The 24,147-nt window shown below is 46.1% G+C and overlaps 1 protein-coding gene and 1 long non-coding RNA gene across 2 annotated transcripts in view; one reads left to right on the forward strand and one right to left on the reverse strand.

The window, feature by feature from the left end:
* The window catches only part of ano10a (anoctamin 10a), a 51,270-nt gene that overhangs the window by 17,122 nt on the left and 10,001 nt on the right, over nucleotides 1–24,147 (forward strand). Inside the window, exons 7-12 of the mRNA XM_038275574.1 lie at nucleotides 390–774; nucleotides 8,493–8,548; nucleotides 9,311–9,385; nucleotides 9,472–9,660; nucleotides 9,739–9,930; nucleotides 20,474–20,602. Of these exons, the coding sequence (XP_038131502.1) occupies nucleotides 390–774; nucleotides 8,493–8,548; nucleotides 9,311–9,385; nucleotides 9,472–9,660; nucleotides 9,739–9,930; nucleotides 20,474–20,602 (1,026 nt within the window). The remainder of the gene's footprint in view (nucleotides 1–389; nucleotides 775–8,492; nucleotides 8,549–9,310; nucleotides 9,386–9,471; nucleotides 9,661–9,738; nucleotides 9,931–20,473; nucleotides 20,603–24,147) is intronic.
* On the reverse strand, nucleotides 11,090–12,414 carry LOC119776914. The gene is made up of 2 exons (XR_005279845.1): nucleotides 11,987–12,414; nucleotides 11,090–11,200 (listed from the first exon to the last, which is right to left on the reverse strand). It is a non-coding gene; the product is annotated as an uncharacterized LOC119776914 (long non-coding RNA).

The raw sequence follows: 24,147 nt of genomic DNA on the forward strand, positions 1-24,147 counted from the left end.
TGATGTAGTTTCAGCAGATGTAGAAGACTAGCTTGACATGGTGCTTGTTGCTATCCTAAATTATAGTGATAGTAAACCATCATCATCAGTATAACCAGCCAGCCTGTGCTAGGGCTAACCCCCCCCACACCCCTCCATCCAACACCAATGTCAGCTCGGCCCACAATGCATCATGGTCCAATACGGCTTCATGTCTGAAGTGGCATTGTGTGTTTCCTGTTTCTGAGCAGCAGAGAGCAGCTGCTCAGTGGAGGCAGGCGGTCCTCCTGGTCCCTGTGCCAGGTCCGCTGGGTTTAGGGGGGGGTGAGGACCAAAACTGTAAAGGATGCTGAAAGGTTGATCAAAGGATTTCTGCAGAGTAACAGCTTTTTGGACCTTCCTTCCCTCAGCTATGGAAGAGATGCAGCGCTTCGCTCGCCTACCGCTGGGGCACGCTGAGCAGGAAGAAGGCCTTTGAAGAACCTCGACCCGGTTTCCACGGTGTCCTCGGTTTCAACCCTGTGACAGGACGGGAGGAGCCGCTGTATCCCAATGCCAAGCGACAGCTGCGCATCTACCTGGTGTCCCTGCCCTTTGTCCTGCTTTGTCTCTACCTGTCTCTGTACGTCATGATGATCTACTTCCAGATGGAGGCCTGGGTGCTGTCCATCCACGACCAGGAGCCTTCGTTCTGGACGGCAGTGCTTCTTTTCATCCCCAGCATCATCTACGCTGTGGTGATAGAAGCCATGAACCTGGTCTACAGATACGCTGCAGAGTTCCTCACAGAATGGGGTAAGACGCTCAGATGTCCCTGATGATCCACGTAGTCTAACCTCTGCTAAAAGTGCTATTCTGATTAGTTAGCTATCCTCACTGGTTAGCTATCCTCCCTGGCTAGCTATCCTCACTAGTTAGCTGTCCTCACTGGCTAGCTATACTCCCTGGCTAGCTATCCTCACTGGCTAGCTGTCCTCAATGGCTAGCTATCCTCACTGGTTAGCTATCCTCCCTGGTTAGCTATCCTCACTGGCTAGATGTGCTCACTGGCTAGCTATCCTCACTGGTTAGCTATCCTCACTGGTTAGCTGTCCTCACTGGCTAGCTATCCTCACTGGTTAGCTATCCTCACTGGCTAGCTGTCCTCACTGGCTAGCTATCCTCACTGGTTAGCTATGCTCACTGGTTAGCTATCCTCACTGGTTAGCTATCCTCCCTGGCTAGCTGTCCTCACTGGTTAGCTATCCTCACTGGTTAGCTATCCTCCCTGGCTAGCTATCCTCACTGGTTAGCTGTCCTCACTGGCTAGCTATCCTCCCTGGCTAGCTATCCTCACTGGCTAGCTGTCCTCAATGGCTAGCTATCCTCACTGGTTAGCTATCCTCCCTGGTTAGCTATCCTCACTGGCTAGATGTGCTCACTGGCTAGCTATCCTCACTGGTTAGCTATCCTCACTGGTTAGCTGTCCTCACTGGCTAGCTATCCTCACTGGTTAGCTATCCTCACTGGCTAGCTGTCCTCACTGGCTAGCTATCCTCACTGGTTAGCTATGCTCACTGGCTAGCTATCCTCACTGGCTAGCTATCCTCACTGGTTAGCTGTCCTCACTGGCTAGCTATCCTCACTGGTTCGCTATCTTCACTGGCTAGCTATCCTCACTGGTTAGCTATCCTAACTGGTTAGCTGTCCTCACTGGCTAGCTATCCTCACTGGTTAGCTATCCTCACTAGTTAGCTATCCTCACTGGTTAGCTATCTTCACTGGCTACCTGTCCTCACTGGTTAGCTGTCCTCACTGGCTAGCTATCCTCACTGGTTCGCTATCCTCACTGGTTAGCTATCCTCACTGGGTAGCTGTGCTCACTGGCTAGCTGTCCTCACTGGTTAGCTATCCTCACTGGTTAGCTATCCTCCCAGGTTAGCTATCCTCACTGCTTAGCTATCCTCACTGGTTAGCTATCCTTCCAGGTTAACTATCCTCACTGGTTAGCTATCCTCCCTGGTTCGCTATCCTGCCTGGTTCGCTATCCTCCCTGGTTCGCTATCCTGCCTGGTTCGCTATCCTCCCTGGTTCCCTATCCTCACTGGTTAGCTATCCTCACTGGTTAGCTGTCCTCACTGGTTAGCTATCCTCACTGGTTAGCTATCCTCACTGGCTAGCTGTCCTCACTGGTTAGCTATCCTCACTGGTTAGCTATGCTCACTGGCTAGCTGTCCTCACTGGTTAGCTATCCTCACTGGTTAGCTATGCTCACTGGCTAGCTATCCTCACTGGCTAGCTATCCTCACTGGTTAGCTGTCCTCACTGGCTAGCTATCCTCACTGGTTCGCTATCCTCACTGGCTAGCTATCCTCACTGGCTAGCTATCCTCACTGGTTAGCTATCCTCACTGGTTAGCTGTCCTCACTGGCTAGCTTTCCTCACTGGTTAGCTATCCTCACTGGTTAGCTATCTTCACTGGCTACCTGTACTCACTGGTTAACTGTCCTCACTGGCTAGCTATCCTCACTGGTTCGCTATCCTCACTGGCTAGCTGTGCTCACTGGCTAGCTATCCTCACTGGTTAGGTATCCTCGCTAGCTACCTATCCTCACTGGTTAGCTATCCTCCCAGGTTAGCTATCCTCACTGGTTAGCTGTCCTCACTGGTTAGCTATCCTTCCAGGTTAACTATCCTCACTGGTTAGCTATCCTCACTGGCTAGCTATCCTCCCTGGTTAGCTATCCTCCCTGGTTAGCTATCATCCCTGGCTAGCTATCCTCACTGGTTAGCTGTCCTCACTGGCTAGCTATCCTCACTGGTTCGCTATCCTCACTGGCTAGCTATCCTCACTGGTTAGCTATCCTAACTGGTTAGCTGTCCTCACTGGCTAGCTATCCTCACTGGTTAGCTGTCCTCACTGGCTAGCTATCCTCACTGGTTAGCTATCCTCACTAGTGAGCTATCCTCACTGGTTAGCTATCTTCACTGGCTACCTGTCCTCACTGGTTAGCTGTCCTCACTGGCTAGCTATCCTCACTGGCTAGCTATCCTCACTGGTTTGCTATCCTCACTGGTTAGCTATCCTCACTGGCTAGCTGTGCTCACTGGCTAGCTGTCCTCACTGGTTAGCTATCCTCAATGGTTAGCTATCCTCCCAGGTTAGCTATCCTCACTGGTTAGCTGTCCTCACTGGTTAGCTATCCTTCCAGGTTAACTATCCTCACTGGTTAGCTATCCTCCCTGGTTCGCTATCCTGCCTGGTTCGCTATCCTCCCTGGTTCGCTATCCTGCCTGGTTCGCTATCATCCCTGGTTCCCTATCCTCACTGGTTAGCTATCCTCACTGGTTAGCTGTCCTCACTGGCTAGCTATCCTCACTGGTTAGCTATCCTCACTGGCTAGCTGTCCTCACTGGTTAGCTATCTTCACTGGTTAGCTATGCTCACTGGTTAGCTATCTTCACTGGCTACCTGTACTCACTGGTTAACTGTCCTCACTGGCTAGCTATCCTCACTGGTTCGCTATCCTCACTGGCTAGCTGTGCTCACTGGCTAGCTGTCCTCACTGGTTAGCTATCCTCACTGGTTAGGTCTCCTCGCTAGCTAGCTATCCTCACTGGTTAGCTGTCCTCACCGGTTAGCTATCATTCCAGGTTAACTATCCTCACTGGTTAGCTATCCTCACTGGCTAGCTATCCTCGCTAGCTAGCTATCCTCACTGGTTAGCTATCCTCACTGGTTAGGTATCCTCGCTAGCTAGCTATCCTCACTGGTTAGCTATCCTCCCAGGTTAGCTATCCTCACTGGTTAGCTGTCCTCACTGGTTAGCTATCCTCACTGGCTAGCTATCCTCACTGGTTAGCTATCCTCCCTGTTTAGCTATCCTCACTGGTTAGGTATCCTCACTGGTTAGCTATCCTCCCTGGTTTGCTATCATCACTGGCTAGCTATCCTCCCTGGTTAGCTATCCTCCCTGGTTCGCTATCCTCACTGGTTAGCTGTCCTCACTGGTTAGCTATCCTTCCAGGTTAACTATCCTCACTGGTTAGCTATCCTCCCTGGTTAGCTATCCTCCCTGGTTAGCTATTCTCCCTGGCTAGCTATCCTCACTGGTTAGCTATTCTCACTGGTTAGCTATCCTCACTGGTTAGCTATTCTCCCTGGTTAGCTATCCTCCCTGGTTAGCTATCCTCCCTGGCTAGCTATCCTCACTGGCTAGCTATCCTCCCTGATTAGCTATCCTCCCTGGCTAGCTATCCTCACTGGTTAGCTATCCTCACTGACTAGCTATCCTCACTGGCTAGCTATCCTCACTGGTTAGCTATCCTCCCTGGTTAGCTATCCTCCCTGGTTTGCTATCCTCACTGGCTAGCTATCCTCACTGGCTAGCTATCCTCACTGGTTAGCTATCCTCACTGACTAGCTATCCTTTCTGGTTAGCTATCCTCACTGGCTAGTGACAATTGCTGGCTAGCTATCCTCCCTGGTTCGCTATCTTCACTGGCTAGCTATCCTCCCTGTTTAGCTCTCCTCCCTGGTTAGCTATCTGTACTGGTTAGCTATCCTCCCTGGTTCGCTTTCCTCCCTGGTTCGCTATCCTCACTAGCTAGCTATCCTCCCTGGTTAGCTATCCTCCCTGGTTAGCTATCCTCCCTGGCTAGCTATCCTCACTGGTTAGCTATCCTCCCTGGTTAGCTATCCTCCCTTGCTAGCTATCGTCACTGGCTAGCTATCCTCCCTCGCTAGCTATCCTCACTGGTTAGCTATCCTCACTGGTTAGCTATCCTCACTGGCTAGTTATCCTCACTGGTTAGCTATCCTTCCTGTTTAGCTATCCTCCCTGGTTAGCTATCCTCCCTGGTTAGCTATCTTCAATGGTTAGCTATACTTCCTGGCTAGCTATCCTCACTGGTTAGGTATCCTCAGTGGTTAGCTATCCTCCCTGGTTTGCTATCCTCACTGGCTAGCTATCCTCCCTGGTTAGCTATCCTCCCTGGTTCGCTATCCTCACTGGTTAGCTGTCCTCACTGGTTAGCTATCCTTCCAGGTTAACTATCCTCACTGGTTAGCTATCCTCCCTGGTTAGCTATCCTCCCTGGTTAGCTATCCTCCCTGGCTAGCTATCCTCACTGGTTAGCTATTCTCACTGGTTAGCTATTCTCACTGGTTAGCTATCCTCACTGGTTAGCTATCCTCACTGGTTAGCTATTCTCCCTGGTTAGCTATCCTCCCTGGTTAGCTATCATCCCTGGCTAGCTATCCTCCCTGGCTAGCTATCCTCACTGGTTAGCTATTCTCACTGGTTAGCTATCCTCACTGGTTAGCTATTCTCCCTGGTTAGCTATCCTCCCTGGTTAGCTATCATCCCTGGCTAGCTATCCTCACTGGCTAGCTATCCTCCCTGATTAGCTATCCTCCCTGGCTAGCTATCCTCACTGGTTAGCTATCCTCACTGACTAGTTATCCTCACTGGCTAGCTATCCTCACTGGTTAGCTATCCTCCCTGGTTAGCTATCCTCACTGACTAGCTATCCTCACTGGCTAGCTATCCTCACTGGTTAGCTATCCTCCCTGGTTAGCTATCCTCCCTGGTTTGCTATCCTCACTGGCTAGCTATCCTCACTGGCTAGCTATCCTCACTGGTTAGCTATCCTCACTGACTAGCTATCCTTTCTGGTTAGCTATCCTCACTGGCTAGTGACAATTGCTGGCTAGCTATCCTCCCTGGTTCGCTATCTTCACTGGCTAGCTATCCTCCCTGTTTAGCTCTCCTCCCTGGTTAGCTATCTGTACTGGTTAGCTATCCTCCCTGGTTCGCTTTCCTCCCTGGTTCGCTATCCTCACTAGCTAGCTATCCTCCCTGGTTAGCTATCCTCCCTGGTTAGCTATCCTCCCTGGCTAGCTATCCTCACTGGTTAGCTATCCTCCCTGGTTAGCTATCCTCCCTTGCTAGCTATCGTCACTGGCTAGCTATCCTCCCTCGCTAGCTATCCTCACTGGTTAGCTATCCTCACTGGTTAGCTATCCTCACTGGCTAGTTATCCTCACTGGTTAGCTATCCTTCCTGTTTAGCTATCCTCCCTGGTTAGCTATCCTCCCTGGTTAGCTATCTTCAATGGTTAGCTATACTTCCTGGCTAGCTATCCTCACTGGTTAGGTATCCTCAGTGGTTAGCTATCCTCCCTGGTTTGCTATCCTCACTGGCTAGCTATCCTCCCTGGTTAGCTATCCTCCCTGGTTCGCTATCCTCACTGGTTAGCTGTCCTCACTGGTTAGCTATCCTTCCAGGTTAACTATCCTCACTGGTTAGCTATCCTCCCTGGTTAGCTATCCTCCCTGGTTAGCTATCCTCCCTGGCTAGCTATCCTCACTGGTTAGCTATTCTCACTGGTTAGCTATTCTCACTGGTTAGCTATCCTCACTGGTTAGCTATCCTCACTGGTTAGCTATTCTCCCTGGTTAGCTATCCTCCCTGGTTAGCTATCATCCCTGGCTAGCTATCCTCCCTGGCTAGCTATCCTCACTGGTTAGCTATTCTCACTGGTTAGCTATCCTCACTGGTTAGCTATTCTCCCTGGTTAGCTATCTTCCCTGGTTAGCTATCATCCCTGGCTAGCTATCCTCACTGGCTAGCTATCCTCCCTGATTAGCTATCCTCCCTGGCTAGCTATCCTCACTGGTTAGCTATCCTCACTGACTAGTTATCCTCACTGGCTAGCTATCCTCACTGGTTAGCTATCCTCCCTGGTTAGCTATCCTCCCTGGTTTGCTATCCTCACTGGCTAGCTATCCTCACTGGCTAGCTATCCTCACTGGTTAGCTATCCTCACTGACTAGCTATCCTTTCTGGTTAGCTATCCTCACTGGCTAGTGACAATTGCTGGTTAGCTATCCTCCCTGGTTCGCTATCTTCACTGGCTAGCTATCCTCCCTGTTTAGCTCTCCTCCCTGGTTAACTATCTGTACTGGTTAGCTATCCTCCCTGGTTCGCTTTCCTCCCTGGTTCGCTATCCTCACTAGCTAGCTATCCTCCCTGGTTAGCTATCCTCCCTGGTTAGCTATCCTCCCTGGCTAGCTATCCTCACTGGTTAGCTATCCTCCCTGGTTAGCTATCCTCCCTTGCTAGCTATCGTCACTGGCTAGCTATCCTCCCTCGCTAGCTATCCTCACTGGTTAGCTATCCTCACTGGTTAGCTATCCTCACTGGCTAGTTATCCTCACTGGTTAGCTATCCTTCCTGTTTAGCTATCCTCCCTGATTAGCTATCCTCCCTGGCTAGCTATCCTCACTGGTTAGCTATCCTCACTGGCTAGCTATCCTCACTGGCTAGCTATCCTCACTGGTTAGCTATCCTCCCTGGTTAGCTATCCTCCCTGGTTTGCTATCCTCACTGGCTAGCTATCCTCACTGGCTAGCTATCCTCACTGGTTAGCTATCCTCACTGACTAGCTATCCTTTCTGGTTAGCTATCCTCACTGGCTAGTGACAATTGCTGGCTAGCTATCCTCCCTGGTTCGCTATCTTCACTGGCTAGCTATCCTCCCTGTTTAGCTATCCTCCCTGGTTAGCTATCTGTACTGGTTAGCTATCCTCCCTGGTTCGCTTTCCTCCCTGGTTCGCTATCCTCACTAGCTAGCTATCCTCCCTGGTTAGCTATCCTCCCTGGTTAGCTATCCTCCCTTGCTAGCTATCGTCACTGGCTAGCTATCCTCCCTCGCTAGCTATCCTCACTGGTTAGCTATCCTCACTGGCTAGCTATCCTCCCTGTTTAGCTATCCTCCCTGTTTAGCTATCCTCCCTGGTTAGCTATCCTCCCTGGTTAGCTATCTTCAATGGTTAGCTATCCTTCCTGGCTAGCTATCCTCACTGGTTAGCTATCTTCACTGGTTAGCTATCCTCCCTGGTTAGCTATCCTCCCTGGTTAGCTATCCTCACTGGTTAGCTATCCTCACTGGCTTGCAATCCTAACTGGTTAGCTATCCTCACTGGTTAGCTATCCTCCCTGGTTAGCTATCCTCCCTGGTTAGCTATCCTCACTAGCTAGCTATCCTCCCTGGTTAGCTATCCTCACTAGCTAGCTATCCTCACTGGTTAGCTATCCTCACTGGCTAGCTATCCTCACTGGTTAGCTATCCTCACTGGTTAGCTATCCTCACTGGCTAGCTATCCTCACTGGTTAGCTATCCTCACTGGTTAGCTATCCTCACTGGCTAGCTATCCTCACTGGTTAGCTATCCTCACTGGCTAACTATCCTCACTGGTTAGCTATGCTCACTGGTTAGCTATCCTCACTGGCTAGCTATGCTCACTGGTTAGCTATCCTCACTGGCTAGCTATCCTCACTGGTTAGCTATCCTCACTGGTTAGCTATCCTTACTGCTTGGCTTTTCTTAGTGTGATTGTATTCTAAAGGCAGATTCTTTCACTGAATCTTTTTTAGTAGATATTTATTCAGAGGTAAACCTGCTTGCTGTTCATTTGTACCATAAACAGGATTTACTTCATCTGAATGTTTCTGTCTTTATGTGTTTAGAGAACCACCGACTGGAGTCTTCATATCAGAATCATCTGGTCCTCAAAGTCCTTGTTGTGAGTATAAATATTCAGGCTCTGATTGGTCCTCTACTGCAGCCACATTCAGGCTCTGATTGGTCCTCTACTGCAGCCACATTCAGGCTCTGATTGGTCCTCTACTGCAGCCACATTCAGGCTCTGATTGATCCTCTACTGCAGCCACATTCAGGCTCTGATTGATCCTCTACTGCAGCCACATTCAGGCTCTGATTGGTCCTCCACTGCAGCCACATTCAGGCTCTGATTGATCCTCTACTGCAGCCACATTCAGGCTCTGATTGATCCTCTACTGCAGCCACATTCAGGCTCTGATTGGTCCTCCACTGCAGCCACATTCAGGCTCTGATTGATCCTCTACTGCAGCCACATTCAGGCTCTGATTGGTCCTCCACTGCAGCCACATCCAGGCTCTGATTGATCCTCTACTGCAGCCACATTCAGGCTCTGATTGATCCTCTACTGCAGCCACATTCAGGCTCTGATTGGTCCTCTACTGCAGCCACATTCAGGCTCTGATTGGTCCTCCACTGCAGCCACATTCAGGCTCTGATTGATCCTCTACTGCAGCCACATTCAGGCTCTGATTGGTCCTCCACTGCAGCCACATTCAGGCTCTGATTGATCCTCTACTGCAGCCAAATTCAGGCTCTGATTGGTCCTCCACTGCAGCCACATTCAGGCTCTGATTGGTCCTCCACTGCAGCCACATTCAGGCTCTGATTGGTCCTCCACTGCAGCCACATCCAGGCGCTGATTTGTTCTCTATTGCTCGTTTAGTTCAACTTCTTCAACTGTTTTGCTTCGCTGTTCTACATTGCGTTTGTGATGCAGGACATGCTGCTGCTCCGGCAGGTAAGTGGACTCTCTCAGGTCAGTCTACTGTTTTGAGCGATTCGTGATTGGACTCATCTTTCCTCTGGGCTATTTTCCATGGTTAGAGTCTGGCCACCTTATTGATCACCAGTCAGATCCTGAACCAGATCATGGAGGCCTTCCTGCCTTACTGGTTGCAGAGGAGGCGCAACAAGAAGCTGATTCGCAAAGTTCAGAAGAGAAGAACCCTTGGAGACAAAGAGCTTCCTCTGGCAGAGCAGGTGCGGCTGGAGGCCGATATGAGCACGTACTTGGTAAGCTCAGTCCTGTTGTGATCAGAGCCTCCGTGGTGAGGTCAGCAGTGGCTGATCTCTGATCGCTTCTTCTTTCAGGGCACGTTTGACGACTACCTGGAGCTCTTCCTGCTCTTTGGGTACGTGAGCCTTTTCTCTTGCGTCTACCCACTGGCTGCTGTCCTGGTGGTTCTGAACAACATCACAGAGGTTTACTCTGACGCCTTCAAGATGTGTCAAGTGTTCAAACGACCCTTTGCTGATCCGGCTTCAAACATCGGAGTCTGGCAGGTTGGTTCCCTGACTGAAGAAACACATCTCTGCTCCTGATGTCGTCCATGATGTTCAACATCTGTATGAAATTTGTTTCCATCATAAAAAAACAGATTTCTGTTTCCATTTTAGGTTTTAAAATGAAGTAAGGCATCAAATTTCAGCTAAAATAGGATGGATAGATTCTCCTGTTGATATATAAAACATGTAAATATGTAGGACTAAAAGAGTGATTAAAAACACTCGGTCTCATTCAGGAACCGCTCCTATGAACTAATCCGTTCCTTAATCCTCCGCAGGATTGATTCAGGATCAAACGCCTCATCCTCCATCTTCCTCCTGTCTCTAATGCTACGTTCACACCTAAAGCAGCAGGAGCAGCAGAAACATGCGTGCTGCTTCATTTTTGATGCTTGTACTCGCAGTGGTAAAGTGGGTTTGATGCGTGGTGGGCGGAGCTACTCTATCCTTTCCCTGCCTGGAACAATGGCAGCTATATTAGCTGTGATCAGCGGGTAGAAAGTAGTTAGAATCTATGTTGAAGTGAGAAAGTCCTCCCGAAAACATGGTCTGTGCAGTCAGTTCATCCAGATTACCATCCTGCCTTCTAGTGTTAATTTTAGCAGCCATTTTTAAATTTAGTTTTAGTCTTAGTCCAGTTTCAGCATCGTTTGTTAGTTTTTATCACGTTTAGTCGACATCATCGCATTTTTATTTAGTCTAGTTTTAGTCGATGATAAGTCAAACATTTTAGTCTTTATTTTAGTCCAAGAAAACATAATTTTATTAGTTTAGTTTTAGTCAACAAAAACTGTCAACATTTTAGTCTAGTTTTAGTCAGGAAATAATTTTAACCTTTTACTTTTTTGTCAGCAGATAACGTTTAAGATTTCCTAAAATTATTTCAACATTTTCTCTCATCTTTTTGATAAAAACACAATTTTAAGGAACACATGCAGACATGGAAGATGTTCTGACAATATTTGCATATTTATTTTGAACATTGTTAAGGTTCAGACACAAACACAAATGCTTGCATTAAAACAAATAAAACACACCTGGCAAAGGAAACAAATAAATAAAATAAAGTGTCTTATGAACTTAACACACGTGCTGGCTGTTTAAAGCTGGTTCACATAGAATAATAAAATAAATAGATTTGAGGTCAATGTTGTAAAAAAAAAAAAAACTCCAACTGATACAACAAAAGTGCTTTCCTTCCAGCTTTAGCTGGCCTGTCATTGTTTCTGGGTGGCTGGTAGGTTGTTGTTGGTGGTGTATCTTTAATCTGGAACAGAAATTAATACAATGTCAGGATAGATGCACAGCATAACAGGAATTCCAAGTGTATAAGTAGCATATAGGTCTTTTTTTTTCCTTAACAAAAACTAAGTCTCTGTAAAAACTACATTTGACCATCCATTTCAAACTCATACAAACAACCTAACTATCATCTTATGCAGGAATAAATTGCAGACATTTTTATGTGTGCATGCATTTTGGTTGTATTAATATTGATGCCAATTCAAATCAAATGTCCTTGTAATAGTAATATGCAGATAAACAGAGCAGCATTTTATGTCACCAAGACATCCCTGCAGTGGTTCCCCTAGCAATGACTATTTTGTATATGAAAATCTAGGTTAAAGCTGTTCTGAATTACGTGTGGCGTATTATTTTTATTTAGTCTTATCCTGATAAATAGTTTCAGTTCGTTTTAGCATTTAGCATACATGTGTAGCTGCCGAGTTGTTTTGTTTTAACTATAGTTCACTTGCAGCTCCTAGATTACTTAAAGCGTCTGTCTGCTTTAATCAAACTTGCAATTTAACAGAAACTACAGTTGCCCGGCCAGTATAACATATCTAAGTTAGCATAAATTTAACTTTACATACAATGCTATCAACAAGTGGCTACCGTCGCTACGTGCTAAGAAGCTAACGTAACGTAGCCAGCCTGGATACTAAATGCTATGAAAGTTAGCCAACATCAGTTAGTTTATCATTGGGACATTATAGCCGTCGATTTAATGTTACATTATAAACAACCACCACCAATCTTTCTGTTAACTTACCGTAATGTCTTTGTGGTAAACTGCGACGTGTCTCTTCAGGTTTGTTGTGTTTTTTCCAGCTACCATGTGGCCATATTCCTTCCCTTCCATTAAAATCAAGCATTTGGTTTTTTTCTCCACTTCAATGAAGTGAAAATGTGTCCATATATCACGTCTCCTCTTTCTCCCGAGCCCCAGAGTAGGCTACTCTGTGCCGCCCGCTCCAGGTTTGAAAGTGGGTGTGTGGGAGCTGACGAGGCGGAGGAGGAGACGAGACAGGATTTGAAAAAAACATAAAATAATAATATATAATTTTCGTCTCGTCTTTGTTCGTGAACTAAAATGTCCATAGATTTTAGCCCAGTCTTTATTTACCGAACTGCATTTTCGTCTCATCTTTATTAGTCGACGAAAATTATTTCTGATTTACTCCAAATTATTGTTTATTAGTGGGGATTTTCGTCTCGTCTCGTCTAGTTTTCGTTCGGTGAAAAATGTGCGTTGACGAAAATATTTTCGTTTAGTTTTCGTTAACGAAATTAACACTACTGCCTTCAAAGATTACTTCTCTGTGGGAGCCGCTCAGACCCCCACATACCGGCGCTGCGCTGTCACTGGGAATCCCCAGCAGCAGCTGCCTCAGGCCCGCTCGCCTCTTGGGGGTTTTCCCCTCCTGTTGGTGGCGGCTGGAAGTAGATGTTAGCGTTTTTCAGGTCTGTGCTACAAACTGCAGGCAGCAGGATAATAAAAGCCAACATATTTTGCCGGCAGGTTTCTACATTTGAAGTTAATTTAGGCGTTAATAAACTGTTTCAGAGGTGTGATCATAGCGCTCTGCATCAGCAGTGCTGTGTCTGACTCCCTGCCAGCTCCCAGATCAGCTTCTCTCATTGGTTGATGTGACGCGTCCGACAGAAAAAGTTATGTTTTTCCAATTCCAGCAGTGTTTGCAGCGCGTTCAGCACATCAGAAGCTCATGAGGCGCTGCTCCTGCTGCTCAAAACGCGCTCTGGGAGCTTTTACTGCACCTTGATGTGCATCAACTATTAACTTTTGTACGTAAACTAGTTGCTCCTCTGCTGCTTGCGGTCTAAACATAGAATCATCGTTTCTCTTTCTCCAGACTGATGTAGAAGTCTAGTTCCATCAGTCTGCTGGTAGTTTCTCCTTTTCTACCTCATCTGTTGTTCCTTATGTTGTGATTTTATGTTCTTTTCTCTTCCCAGCCCGCTGGGAATTTATTTCTGATACTTTAAGATGTTTATCGCCCTCCCCAGAAGGGGGGGGTAAAATATCTTATTTCAGCTGTTATATACTGTTTATGACACACAGTCCTACTAACTGTGTGTTAGAACAATAGATGAAAGAGTGATTCAAGCACTAATCATGGTCAAACAATTATTTCTGCACACATGGAATAAATTCACCACAACTTCTGTTCAAAATATAAGAGTTTATTAACAAAAATCATTCAGCTCCAAGTCAAACATATTTCAGTTTAACATTATTAACCTCTTAAAACCCAGCGGGTTGCCGGCAACCAGGTGGACCTTAAGTGGGGTTAATAATTCAGAATGCATAAAATTCCACCAGTAAAATTTTTACCAGCAGGTGGAGCCATTGAGCGCAGTTTCAAGCTGACACCAAAAGTTCCAAAGCCCACAGCTCTGGAACTGGTGTAGCTAGAGGTCTGAAATATTCTGCATTAATGGTCGACATGATGAAGAACAAATATTATACAATACAACCTGCTTTTTCTCAAGAATGTCTTTATTACTGCTGTTCAAAAAATATAATTTCCAAGAATAAAAAAACAACTTTGACATATTTGAACTGATGCAGGTTGGTCTGTGTTCCACTCACCTCATTTTTATACATTAGGACACTAGAGGGGGTTAGCTTTCAAATAATGCTTTGCACATATCATTTGGGCGTACAGTTCCTAAGTTATTTGCTCTTCCATTTGGGTAAGCAAAATGGGCAAGCATTACCCAAAATGAGGTGGATGTTAAAGGGTTAACTAAAACTACTGAAACTAAACTAACTACTATGTACAAAGAGGAAGGGAAGCATGGTTGAAAACCACATTACAGTTTAAGATGGATTTGGAGTTTGGAAACCAAGATTTATCTGGAAGAGTTTTGGATCTGATCAAATTAGCTTTTCACTAATTTGGAGAAATTTGAATGTTTTCAGACCAATTCACAATGCAAATCCATGAGGTGAATGAAACATTCTTTGCCAAATAATGTTTTATTAAATGATTTGCTTAATCATGAAATGGGGCAGATGGACCCAGTATTCAAGGAGAGACGGACAGTCAGTAGGAAAGTTCGAAACGTTTATTAAATGAAAACAAACAAAAGTAAAACTAAAGTGGAGCTGCTAGGATCTGTGGCTCTCGGATGCTGCATGAGGGGGGGGGGGGGGGCAGGGCGCCGCCCAATCACAGACACTCTGTAGGAGAAACACAGGTAAGTGACCACGATTATGTGACAGAAGATGATGAGCTCAGTGAGTCACTTACCTGGTTTAGCAGCTCAGTCCCTCACCCTTGTAGGGGACGCTTTCCAGCCAATCGGCTGACAGCTGACGCGGTGCATGTCACCCACAGTGTCCCTGGTGCTGCAGCTCCGGAGGATTAGCAGGAAGCCGATCCTGGTCAGGGATACAGAACAGGCAGGATCAGACAGGTGGCAGGATCCAGGCTTCCAGGCATCGTAGGCCTCCCAGGCAGGTCGAGACTCTCACAGGGTCCAGAAGCGTGACAAGGGGGTCCCACACAGGAGCAGACAGGATCAGGTGCAGATGGGCAGGCTCAGTGGTAAAGGGTAGCAGAGACAGGACGAGGAACCAGAACTTGATGCAGGAACTTTAAACTGGTCTCCACCTTGGAGCCAGGCTTACTGGGATAAAAACTGAACCTCCCCGCGGAAAGAGCCCAAAACCCAGAGGGCTCATCAGGGTAGGAACAGTGGATGATCAGGAGACGAGACAGACACAAAACCCTCTGTCCACTGGCCGCCAGGATCCAGGACATGAACCGTGGCACAGACTGAAAAGAAAACAAATAATGATCTGGCCCCGAATGCTCAGGCTGAACAAAATATAAAAAGGAAAAGGAGACAGGTGAGAGGAATAAATGATAATTGCAGCAGGGAGGGGAAATGACAGGTGAAAGAAATAAAAAAATAAGGAGGAGCAAACAGGCCAGATCATGACAATAACCTTTAGTTAAATGATTCTTTACCCTCTTTGAAATAGCTAGCAGCGAATAGACATCAGGATTCCACTAAATGACTCTTGGTCAGACTTGCTAATGGAAATGTAATGAGCATCTGAGGAACACATGAACACTAATGTTATATCAGTGTTTAAACCCTTAGTGAATAAAGCTGCAAGCTTCAGCAACAGCTCAACACGTTTCCGTATAGCATAGCGTAGCATGCAGTCCATCCTGTTAGCATCGTCTTTACTCATCAGTGAACACATGAAATGATCAACATCAAAGACACGTTGTTTGTTCTGTCCCAAATCATGCCAGACCTGCAAACCTTTCTTTTCACATCCATTTGGAAGTTTCAGCTCAGCAGTCAGGGCAGCAACAACCGGGGGTTCTTTGTCTCAGCAGTTTGGTTCTGAAAGTTTCTGACTTATCCTTGAGGATTCTGGAGATCTGGGTCTTTCCTCTCTGGCAGGATCTCCATCTTGCCGGTGGTAGACTCCAGCTTCATGGGCGAGGGAGAGGGGGCAAAGAGATCAAATCTGTTTTTTTCTGTGGTTTTATCTGGTCTCACATAGAGGGGGGCTGGCAAAGTCACACCTCTGTGGGAGGTCCTGTAGAGGCCTTGACTTAAAGGGGGTGGGGGGGTGCTGCAGAGATTCCACAGCTGATATTACATCGTGATGTCAAGGTGAAATATGGACACTGGTTCCCAATGTCCAAAAAGTATGATCATGGCATAAGGCACCATTCGATCAGGCTGAATCATTCTATATTCTGCAGCTCTTCCGTTCTAGATGCCAGAACATTGGATCCCTCCCCCCGCAGCTGGCATGCGGGGATTCAGGGGCCTCTGGTTTCATTGGTTGGTCCAAAGAAAGAACAGTAATTGACTCTATGTGAGATCAATCTAATATAGAAATAAGATGTGGAACAGAAAATGGATGGAATTCATCCGTTAACATCTGGATGTTTGGCTCTAAATTCATTTGTTCACATCTGGAGGTTTGGCTCTGAATTCATCCGTTCACATCTGGATGTTTGGCTCTGAATTCATCCATTCACATCTGGAGGTTTGGCTCTGAATTCATCCGTTCACATCTGGAAGGCATGGCTCTGAATCCATCCGTTAACATCTGGATGTTTGGCTCTAAATTCATTTGTTCACATCTGGAGGTTTGGCTCTGAATTCATCCATTCACATCTGGATGTTTGGCTCTGAATTAATCCATTCACATCTGGAGGTTTGGCTCTGAATTCATCCGTTCACATCTGGATGTTTGTCTCTGAATTCATCCGTTCACATCTGGAAGGCATGGCTCTGAATTCATCCGTTCACATCTGGAGGTTTGGCTCTGAATTCATCCGTTCACATCTGGATGTTTGGCTCTGAATTCATCAGTTCACATCTGGAGGTTTGGCTCTGAATTCATCCGTTCACATCTGGATGTTTGGCTCTGAATTCATCCGTTCACATCTGGAGGTTTGGCTCTGATTTCATCCGTTCACATCTGGATGTTTGGCTCTGAATCCATCCGTTAACATCTGGATGTTTGGCTCTAAATTAATTTGTTCACATCTGGAGGTTTGGCTCTGAATTCATCCATTCACATCTGGATGTTTGGCTCTGAATTAATCCATTCACATCTGGAGGTTTGGCTCTGAATTCATCCGTTCACATCTGGATGTTTGGCTCTGAATTCATCCGTTCACATCTGGAAGGCATGGCTCTGAATTCATCCGTTCACATCTGGAGGTTTGGCTCTGAATTCATCCGTTCACATCTGGATGTTTGGCTCTGAATTCATCCGTTAACATCTGGATGTTTGGCTCTAAATTCATTTGTTCACATCTGGAGGTTTGGCTCTGAATTCATCCATTCACATCTGGATGTTTGGCTCTGAATTAATCCATTCACATCTGGAGGTTTGGCTCTGAATTCATCCGTTCACATCTGGATGTTTGTCTCTGAATTCATCCGTTCACATCTGGAAGGCATGGCTCTGAATTCATCCGTTCACATCTGGAGGTTTGGCTCTGAATTCATCCGTTCACATCTGGATGTTTGGCTCTGAATTCATCCGTTCACATCTGGAGGTTTGGCTCTGAATTCATCCGTTCACATCTGGATGTTTGGCTCTGAATTCATCCGTTCACATCTGGAGGTTTGGCTCTGATTTCATCAGTTCACATCTGGATGTTTGGCTCTGAATCCATCCGTTAACATCTGGATGTTTGGCTCTAAATTCATTTGTTCACATCTGGAGGTTTGGCTCTGAATTCATCCATTCACATCTGGATGTTTGGCTCTGAATTAATCCATTCACATCTGGAGGTTTGGCTCTGAATTCATCCGTTCACATCTGGATGTTTGGCTCTGAATTCATCTGTTCACATCTGGAAGGCATGGCTCTGAATTCATCCGTTCACATCTGGAGGTTTGGCTCTGAATTCATCCGTTCACATCTGGATGTTTGGCTCTGAATTAATCCATTCACATCTGGAGGTTTGGCTCTGAATTCATCCGTTCACATCTGGATGTTTGTCTCTGAATTCATCCGTTCACACCTGGAAGGCATGGCTCTGAATTCATCCGTTCACATCTGGAGGTTTGGCTCTGAATTCATCCGTTCACATCTGGATGTTTGGCTCTGAATTCATCCGTTCACATCTGGAGGTTTGGCTCTGAATTCATCCGTTCACATCTGGATGTTTGGCTCTGAATTCATCCGTTCACATCTGGAGGTTTGGCTCTGATTTCATCCGTTCACATCTGGATGTTTGGCTCTGAATCCATCCGTTAACATCTGGATGTTTGGCTCTAAATACATTTGTTCACATCTGGAGGTTTGGCTCTGAATTCATCCATTCACATCTGGATGTTTGGCTCTGAATTAATCCATTCACATCTGGAGGTTTGGCTCTGAATTCATCCGTTCACATCTGGATGTTTGGCTCTGAATTCATCTGTTCACATCTGGAAGGCATGGCTCTGAATTCATCCGTTCACATCTGGAGGTTTGGCTCTGAATTCATCCGTTCACATCTGGATGTTTGGCTCTGAATTCATCCGTTCACATCTGGAGGTTTGGCTCTGAATTCATCCGTTCACATCTGGATGTTTGGCTCTGAATTCATTTGTTCACATCTGGAGGTTTGGCTCTGAATTCATCCGTTCACATCTGGATGTTTGGCTCTGAATTCATCCGTTCACATCTGGAGGTTTGGCTCTGAATTCATCCGTTCACATCTGGATGTTTTGCTCTGAATTCATCCATTCACATCTGGAGGTTTGGCTCTGGATTCATCCGTTAACATTTGGATGTTGGTGTCTGAGATGGGGAGCGGATGAAGGGATGAACGACGCGCTCCTTTGACCTTTGCTGCTGCTGCTCAGCTCTCAGTCAGCTGATCTATCTCTGAACCTTTAAAGGTTTCCTTCTTCGTCTATAATCCCGTTTCTATGAATAAACACTTTCTGCTAGAAGGAAGTCGTAGCCTTCCTAGTTATGTGCAGTGTTGGGACTAACGTGTCATTGAGTAAGGCGCTGCATAACCAGGTTACTTTCCCAGTAACTAGCGAGTCATTATCATGTTAGTCATTCCTGCGCTTTAAACAGGTTGGGTGTTGGTAAGTTAAGGTGTAAAATAATGAGGACTGCAGCTTCCTGGTGGAAGCACAGGCGTTAGCTCAGAGGAGAGACGATGGATCCCACTCTCTGCTTAATGACAGTGTTCCTGCAGCCACTGAAGGCTGAATGTTTCTAGGTTCTTCTCATTATCTGGAGAAATAGATCAGCGTCAGCTAGAAGCTGAGATCACATCATCTGAACATACAGCTGCCGCCTTTCATCAAAATCTTCCTTACTTTCTCAGGGATGCAATGATTTTCCTTTCAAGCAGGTCAGCTGTCAGCTTTGCTAGGGTCCGGGACAATAGAGTCTTAACCATTTAATGTTGGGGTGGGGGACAGTTCTAATGGCCCCTTATTACATTCATATCGTGTGTGTGTATAAGGTCAGTAGCAGAGGGGGTGTTAATCATTTTCAGCTGCTTTGGTGTTAATGAAATGAACAACAGGTGAACTAGAGGGGCAACAATGAGACGACCATCTAAACAGGAATGGTTTTACAGGTGGAGGCCACTGACATTTTATCCCCTCCTCATCTTTTCTGACTCTTTTTCACCAGTTGAGCATTTGGCTAGGGTCACTGTCACTACTGTTAGCATGAGGCGCTACCTGGACACTACAGAGGTTGCACAGGCAGTCCAACCCCTCCAGGATGGCGCATCAATACGTGCCATTGCCAGAAGGTTTGCTGTGTCTCCCAGCACAATCTCAAGAGCATGGAGGAGATTCCAGGAGACAGGCAGTTACTCCAGGAGAGCTGGACAGGGCCGTAGAAGGTCTACAACCCATCTGCTGGATCGCTATCTGCTCCTTTGTGCAAGGAGGAGCAGGAGGAGCACTGCCAGAGCCCTACAAAATGACCTCCAGCAGGCCACTGGTGTGAATGTGTCTGACCAAACAATCAGAAACAGACTTCAGGAGGGTGGCCTGAGGGCCCCACGTCCTCTAGTTGGCCCTGTGCTCACTGCCGGGTACCGTGGAGCTCCATTGGCATTTGCCACAGAACACCAGAATTGCCTGCCACTGGCGCCCCGTGCTTTTCACAGATGAGAGCAGGTTCACCCTGAGAACATGTGACAGACGTGAAAGGGTCTGGAGAAGCCGTGGAGAACGTTCTGCTGCCTGTAACGTCATTTTGCTGGGATATTTTTTTCTGAAATACAGGAACTAAATGTATTTAAAAGTATATTTATTTTTTTAAGTGATTGAAAAGCATAATTTTACAGCTACACAAGTATTTTATAGCCAGTCGAAGGCTGTCCACTGTCGCTACAAGCATGCTTAGTGTGAGGGATTGCTGAGGAGTCAATGAGTCGATGCAATAAGCTGGTTTTCTTTGATAGAAAACTTTGAATCATCCTGACTGGATGATCTGATTGATGCAGATCTATAAAGTGAAATGAGATGCTATGATGTGAATTGGAGCTATAGAAATAAACTGAATAGAATTGAATTCTCAATGAACAAAAATATTCAGATAAATTCAGTTTATTTCTAAAGTTCCAATTCACATCATGTCATCTCAGGTCACTTTATAGATCCAGATCAACCAGATCATTCAGTTTTCTTGACTGTAAATGGTTGACCGGGTGTAACCTGTGTGTCTTGGTTCCAGTGTCTCTGACCATCTGATCTGCTTTCTCTCCATCTGCAGCTCGCCTTTGAGACCATGAGTGTGATTGCTGTTGTGACCAACTGTGGCCTCATCGGCATGTCTCCACAAGTCAGAGCGTTCTTCCCCGACTCCGACAGCCAGCTCATCCTGTGGACGGTGGCCATCGAGGTAATTCATCCACGGCTTCTTTCACACCTACAACCTGACCCGCTGATTTACTGGGTCCAGGGCTGTGGCCGTCATCTTGGTATGACCTCTCCATCCGAATAGTCTCTGCTGCTCTGAGCTGGCATGGCATAGCTTTGTGTCCTGCAGACAAACACTTCAACATTGACTCCAGTTTTCACTTCCTGTAAATACAAACTGAATCTGTAATGAGTCTGAAATCTATAAACTCAGAAGTAACCAGCATCAGATGCAGAGCAGTGGTTATATACTAGTTTAGCAACAATTTTCTCAAGCATTTTAGAAGAGAAAGGATGATAAGATATAGGTCTGTAATTATGAGTTATGTTAAATGATTCCTCGGGCCAAAATTCAGAGCTTGACACCATCAATGCTACAGCGATGCTCCCCTTTTCAAATACCGAGTATGGATGTTGGGAGAAGATGGACGGTTATTGATCAGGTCATGTGAAAGAACCTGGAAGAATGTATCACTTTACGCTCATTTTACAGGCTCTTATATCGCTAAGGCTTTAGTTCGACTATTTTTCCACCTGATAGGCTACTGGTCATGGCTGAGGCAAGGAAAAAGTTTAAACCAGAGGCTAAAAAGAGAAAATGTGAAAGGGATTGAGGAAAAGCAAGAGTGCATCTTGGAAAAAAATTATTCTTTGGTGCAGGCTGAAAGAAGAAGCCGGATGTAAAACCGATTCGCTTTTCTCAACCGTATTATTAGACTGGTAAGTTAACACTGTGCTCCTAGTATACAGTCTTAGATCTGTATTATTTTTGATGTTGTCAGGGTGCTGCGGCAGTTTCTGTCTTTGTTTTTCTCCTGTTAGCCATACGTGGTCGTTCTGCTCTGAATCCCACTTCGCAGCACCTTCAGAAAGTCACAGATCTCTGCAGATGCGATCGTGGTCTGGTCCGCACTGCAGCCTCTCAGAGATTCAAGCTGTCACGTCAGCGCTCAATCAGCATGGCGACCAGCCGTCTCTTACTTGATGCCATCCACTAGACTGATTGGTCGAGCCCTGCCGACCAGCCTCCTCCCACTCGGCAAGCTGCATTTCCCGCCTACAGACGTCCACAACCCCGCTCACTCCCCCTGGTGGATCAATCGTGTTGCACGCGGCCCTTTTAGTGCTGCCGTTTTCATCGTACACATACTCCCATTAACTCTCTCTCTATGTTGCAGTGTGCCTCACGCTCCCTTTGTTTTCAGACGCCCTGAAGAAACTCAGCATGTCGTCCTTGTTTTTCTTTTGATAAAAGATCTTAAATCTGCCCTACCTGTCTCCTCAGTGTTCTGCATGTGGGTCAGACAACAACGGACCATGACAGATGTTCGTTAGAAGCAAAATATGGGCAGTTACAAGTATTGTGCCCCTAGTGGCCAAAAGTTACAAAGTGTGCCTTTAAGTAAAGGTTTTATTATTTTCCAGATTTGTTAAAGGGATCATAGAATGCAGAGTTTCCATTGTCATAGATGAATAACGATAGTTCAGTGGGTGAAATAGACGTACAGAGGAGTTCAAACTCCATCAACTCCTCCTTTCTCTGCAAATCTCACAATTCTAAACTTCCACAATAAAACAGGCGAATCCAAACGAAGCACCGAGTTGACTTAAACTCTGGGATGTTGCCTTATTTGGTTCTGACCTGGACTTTTTTCACGCCCTGAAATTAACATCCAGACCAGCCCACTGGTTCGCGGCCCAGGAACATGAATAACCATGAACTTCCTTTTATTGCTCCAATATGTCATTATAATACCAACTCACAAGTGAATCATCTATATACAATCATCCTAACAGCCTGAAATCCATAAAAAATTAAAACCCTCAAAAACTGAGAGTAAGCAATTCATCACTTACACAACATAAAATATCTCTACCTCCCCAAATACAGATGAACTCTTTCAAGTCTGACACCATCTTATAAAAGGCAAACTCTGTCCTAAGACGTGCAGCTACCAGCCCTCTGAACATCAGGCCAACATCTACAGAACCTTTCTCCTTCATTTTATTTCTCCTGCTGAGCCAAATGCTCATCTTTGCCTGACCAAACAAAAAATTAACCAGACAAATATTACGCCGTTGTGCTACTGAGTATCTGGGACCAAAAATAAACAGTTCATTATTAAAACGGAATCCTACTCCGCCCACCCACTGCTTTAGCAATGAGAGGAGAGGAACCAGTCTGGAACATCTAAGCCATAGATGCTGTAGCGTTTCCTCAGCCTGACAAAAAACACACTGACTCCCTGATCTGTGATCAATACGCGCCACATGTCTGTTCGTGGCCACGGCCCCGTGTACTACCCTCCACTGCAGATCCGCACTGCGTTTCTCTATGGGAGCTTTGTACAGGGACCTCCAGCTGCCCCTGGGAGATGAACCTGGCGCCAACACATCAGCCCACCTCGACTCTCTTCTGTGTGGTGTTCTGCCTCTAATGCTCTCCTGAAAGAACCGGGAAGTCCATTCATCACCTCCTCCACCAGTTTGTCCATGAGGCGCAAAGACTTACTTCCGACGTCTTGACACAGTCTGGCAGCACTTTTCCACTGACTCGCTGACCTCAGTCCTCCCAGCTTCGTCAGCCCAGCAGCTGTAAGGATCCTCCGAACGCTGTCAGAGCCCAGAATCTTGCTCTGAATGGCCAGGTTATAAAACAAAGGTTCCTCCTCCACCGACCCATATAACTGAGGGAAATCTCTCTTACTTTTTAAAACTGTTCTCCAGTCATGTAGAACCGACTGGTAAAAACTGGAAGTCTGTGTTACCTCCATACCGTCCAGCTCCAAGAGAAAAAAATGCTTCTCATAAGCCAGGTTCTTCACTCTATGCATCAACAAGGAAGCCGTTTCAGTCCAGGGCTGCTGCGTCCTGTAAAGAAAACGCTGTGCCGTCTGAAGCCGAAACGCAGTTATGCGACTCCTCAGGTCAATCAGTCCCTGACCTCCTTCAGACACAGGTAAAAACAGTACTGCAGATTTGATCCAATGATATCCATTCCACGGTGCCAGAGCATAGATGCAGCCTGACAGTTCGAGACCAAAGTCCTCCCCCTGTAGGACAACTTCTCTACTTGGTAGAAAACACAAGCAAGTGTTTTCTACCAAGTTTAACCCTGACAGACTCTGCCTAAGCTTATGCAAAAGAGGCTCCATAGCTAAAGCGTACAGCATCCCAGATAGAGGACATCCCTGCCTGATTCCTCTCTGAACAGATACTGGTTTGCTAAGACCCTCTCCTACCTCTAACAGTACAGTGGCTCCTGAATATATTAACTGAATCCATGAAATAAAGGTTTTACCAAACCCGAATGCTTTCGAAGTTTTAAACAAATAATTATGATCAACTCGATCAAAGGCTTTTTCTTGATCTAAAGAAAACAAACCTATATCAAACTCCTGAAATTTAGATAAGTCAATAATATCTCTAATCAAAAACAAATTATCCATTATATTCCTGTCAGGGACACAGTTTGGCTGGCATGTACAATCGTGTCCATACATTCTTTAAGTTTATTCAATAAGACTT

Source organism: Cyprinodon tularosa, unplaced genomic scaffold (genome assembly GCF_016077235.1).
Source record: "Cyprinodon tularosa strain WSP-4 unplaced genomic scaffold, ASM1607723v1 ctg967, whole genome shotgun sequence".
NCBI lineage: Eukaryota > Metazoa > Chordata > Actinopteri > Cyprinodontiformes > Cyprinodontidae > Cyprinodon > Cyprinodon tularosa.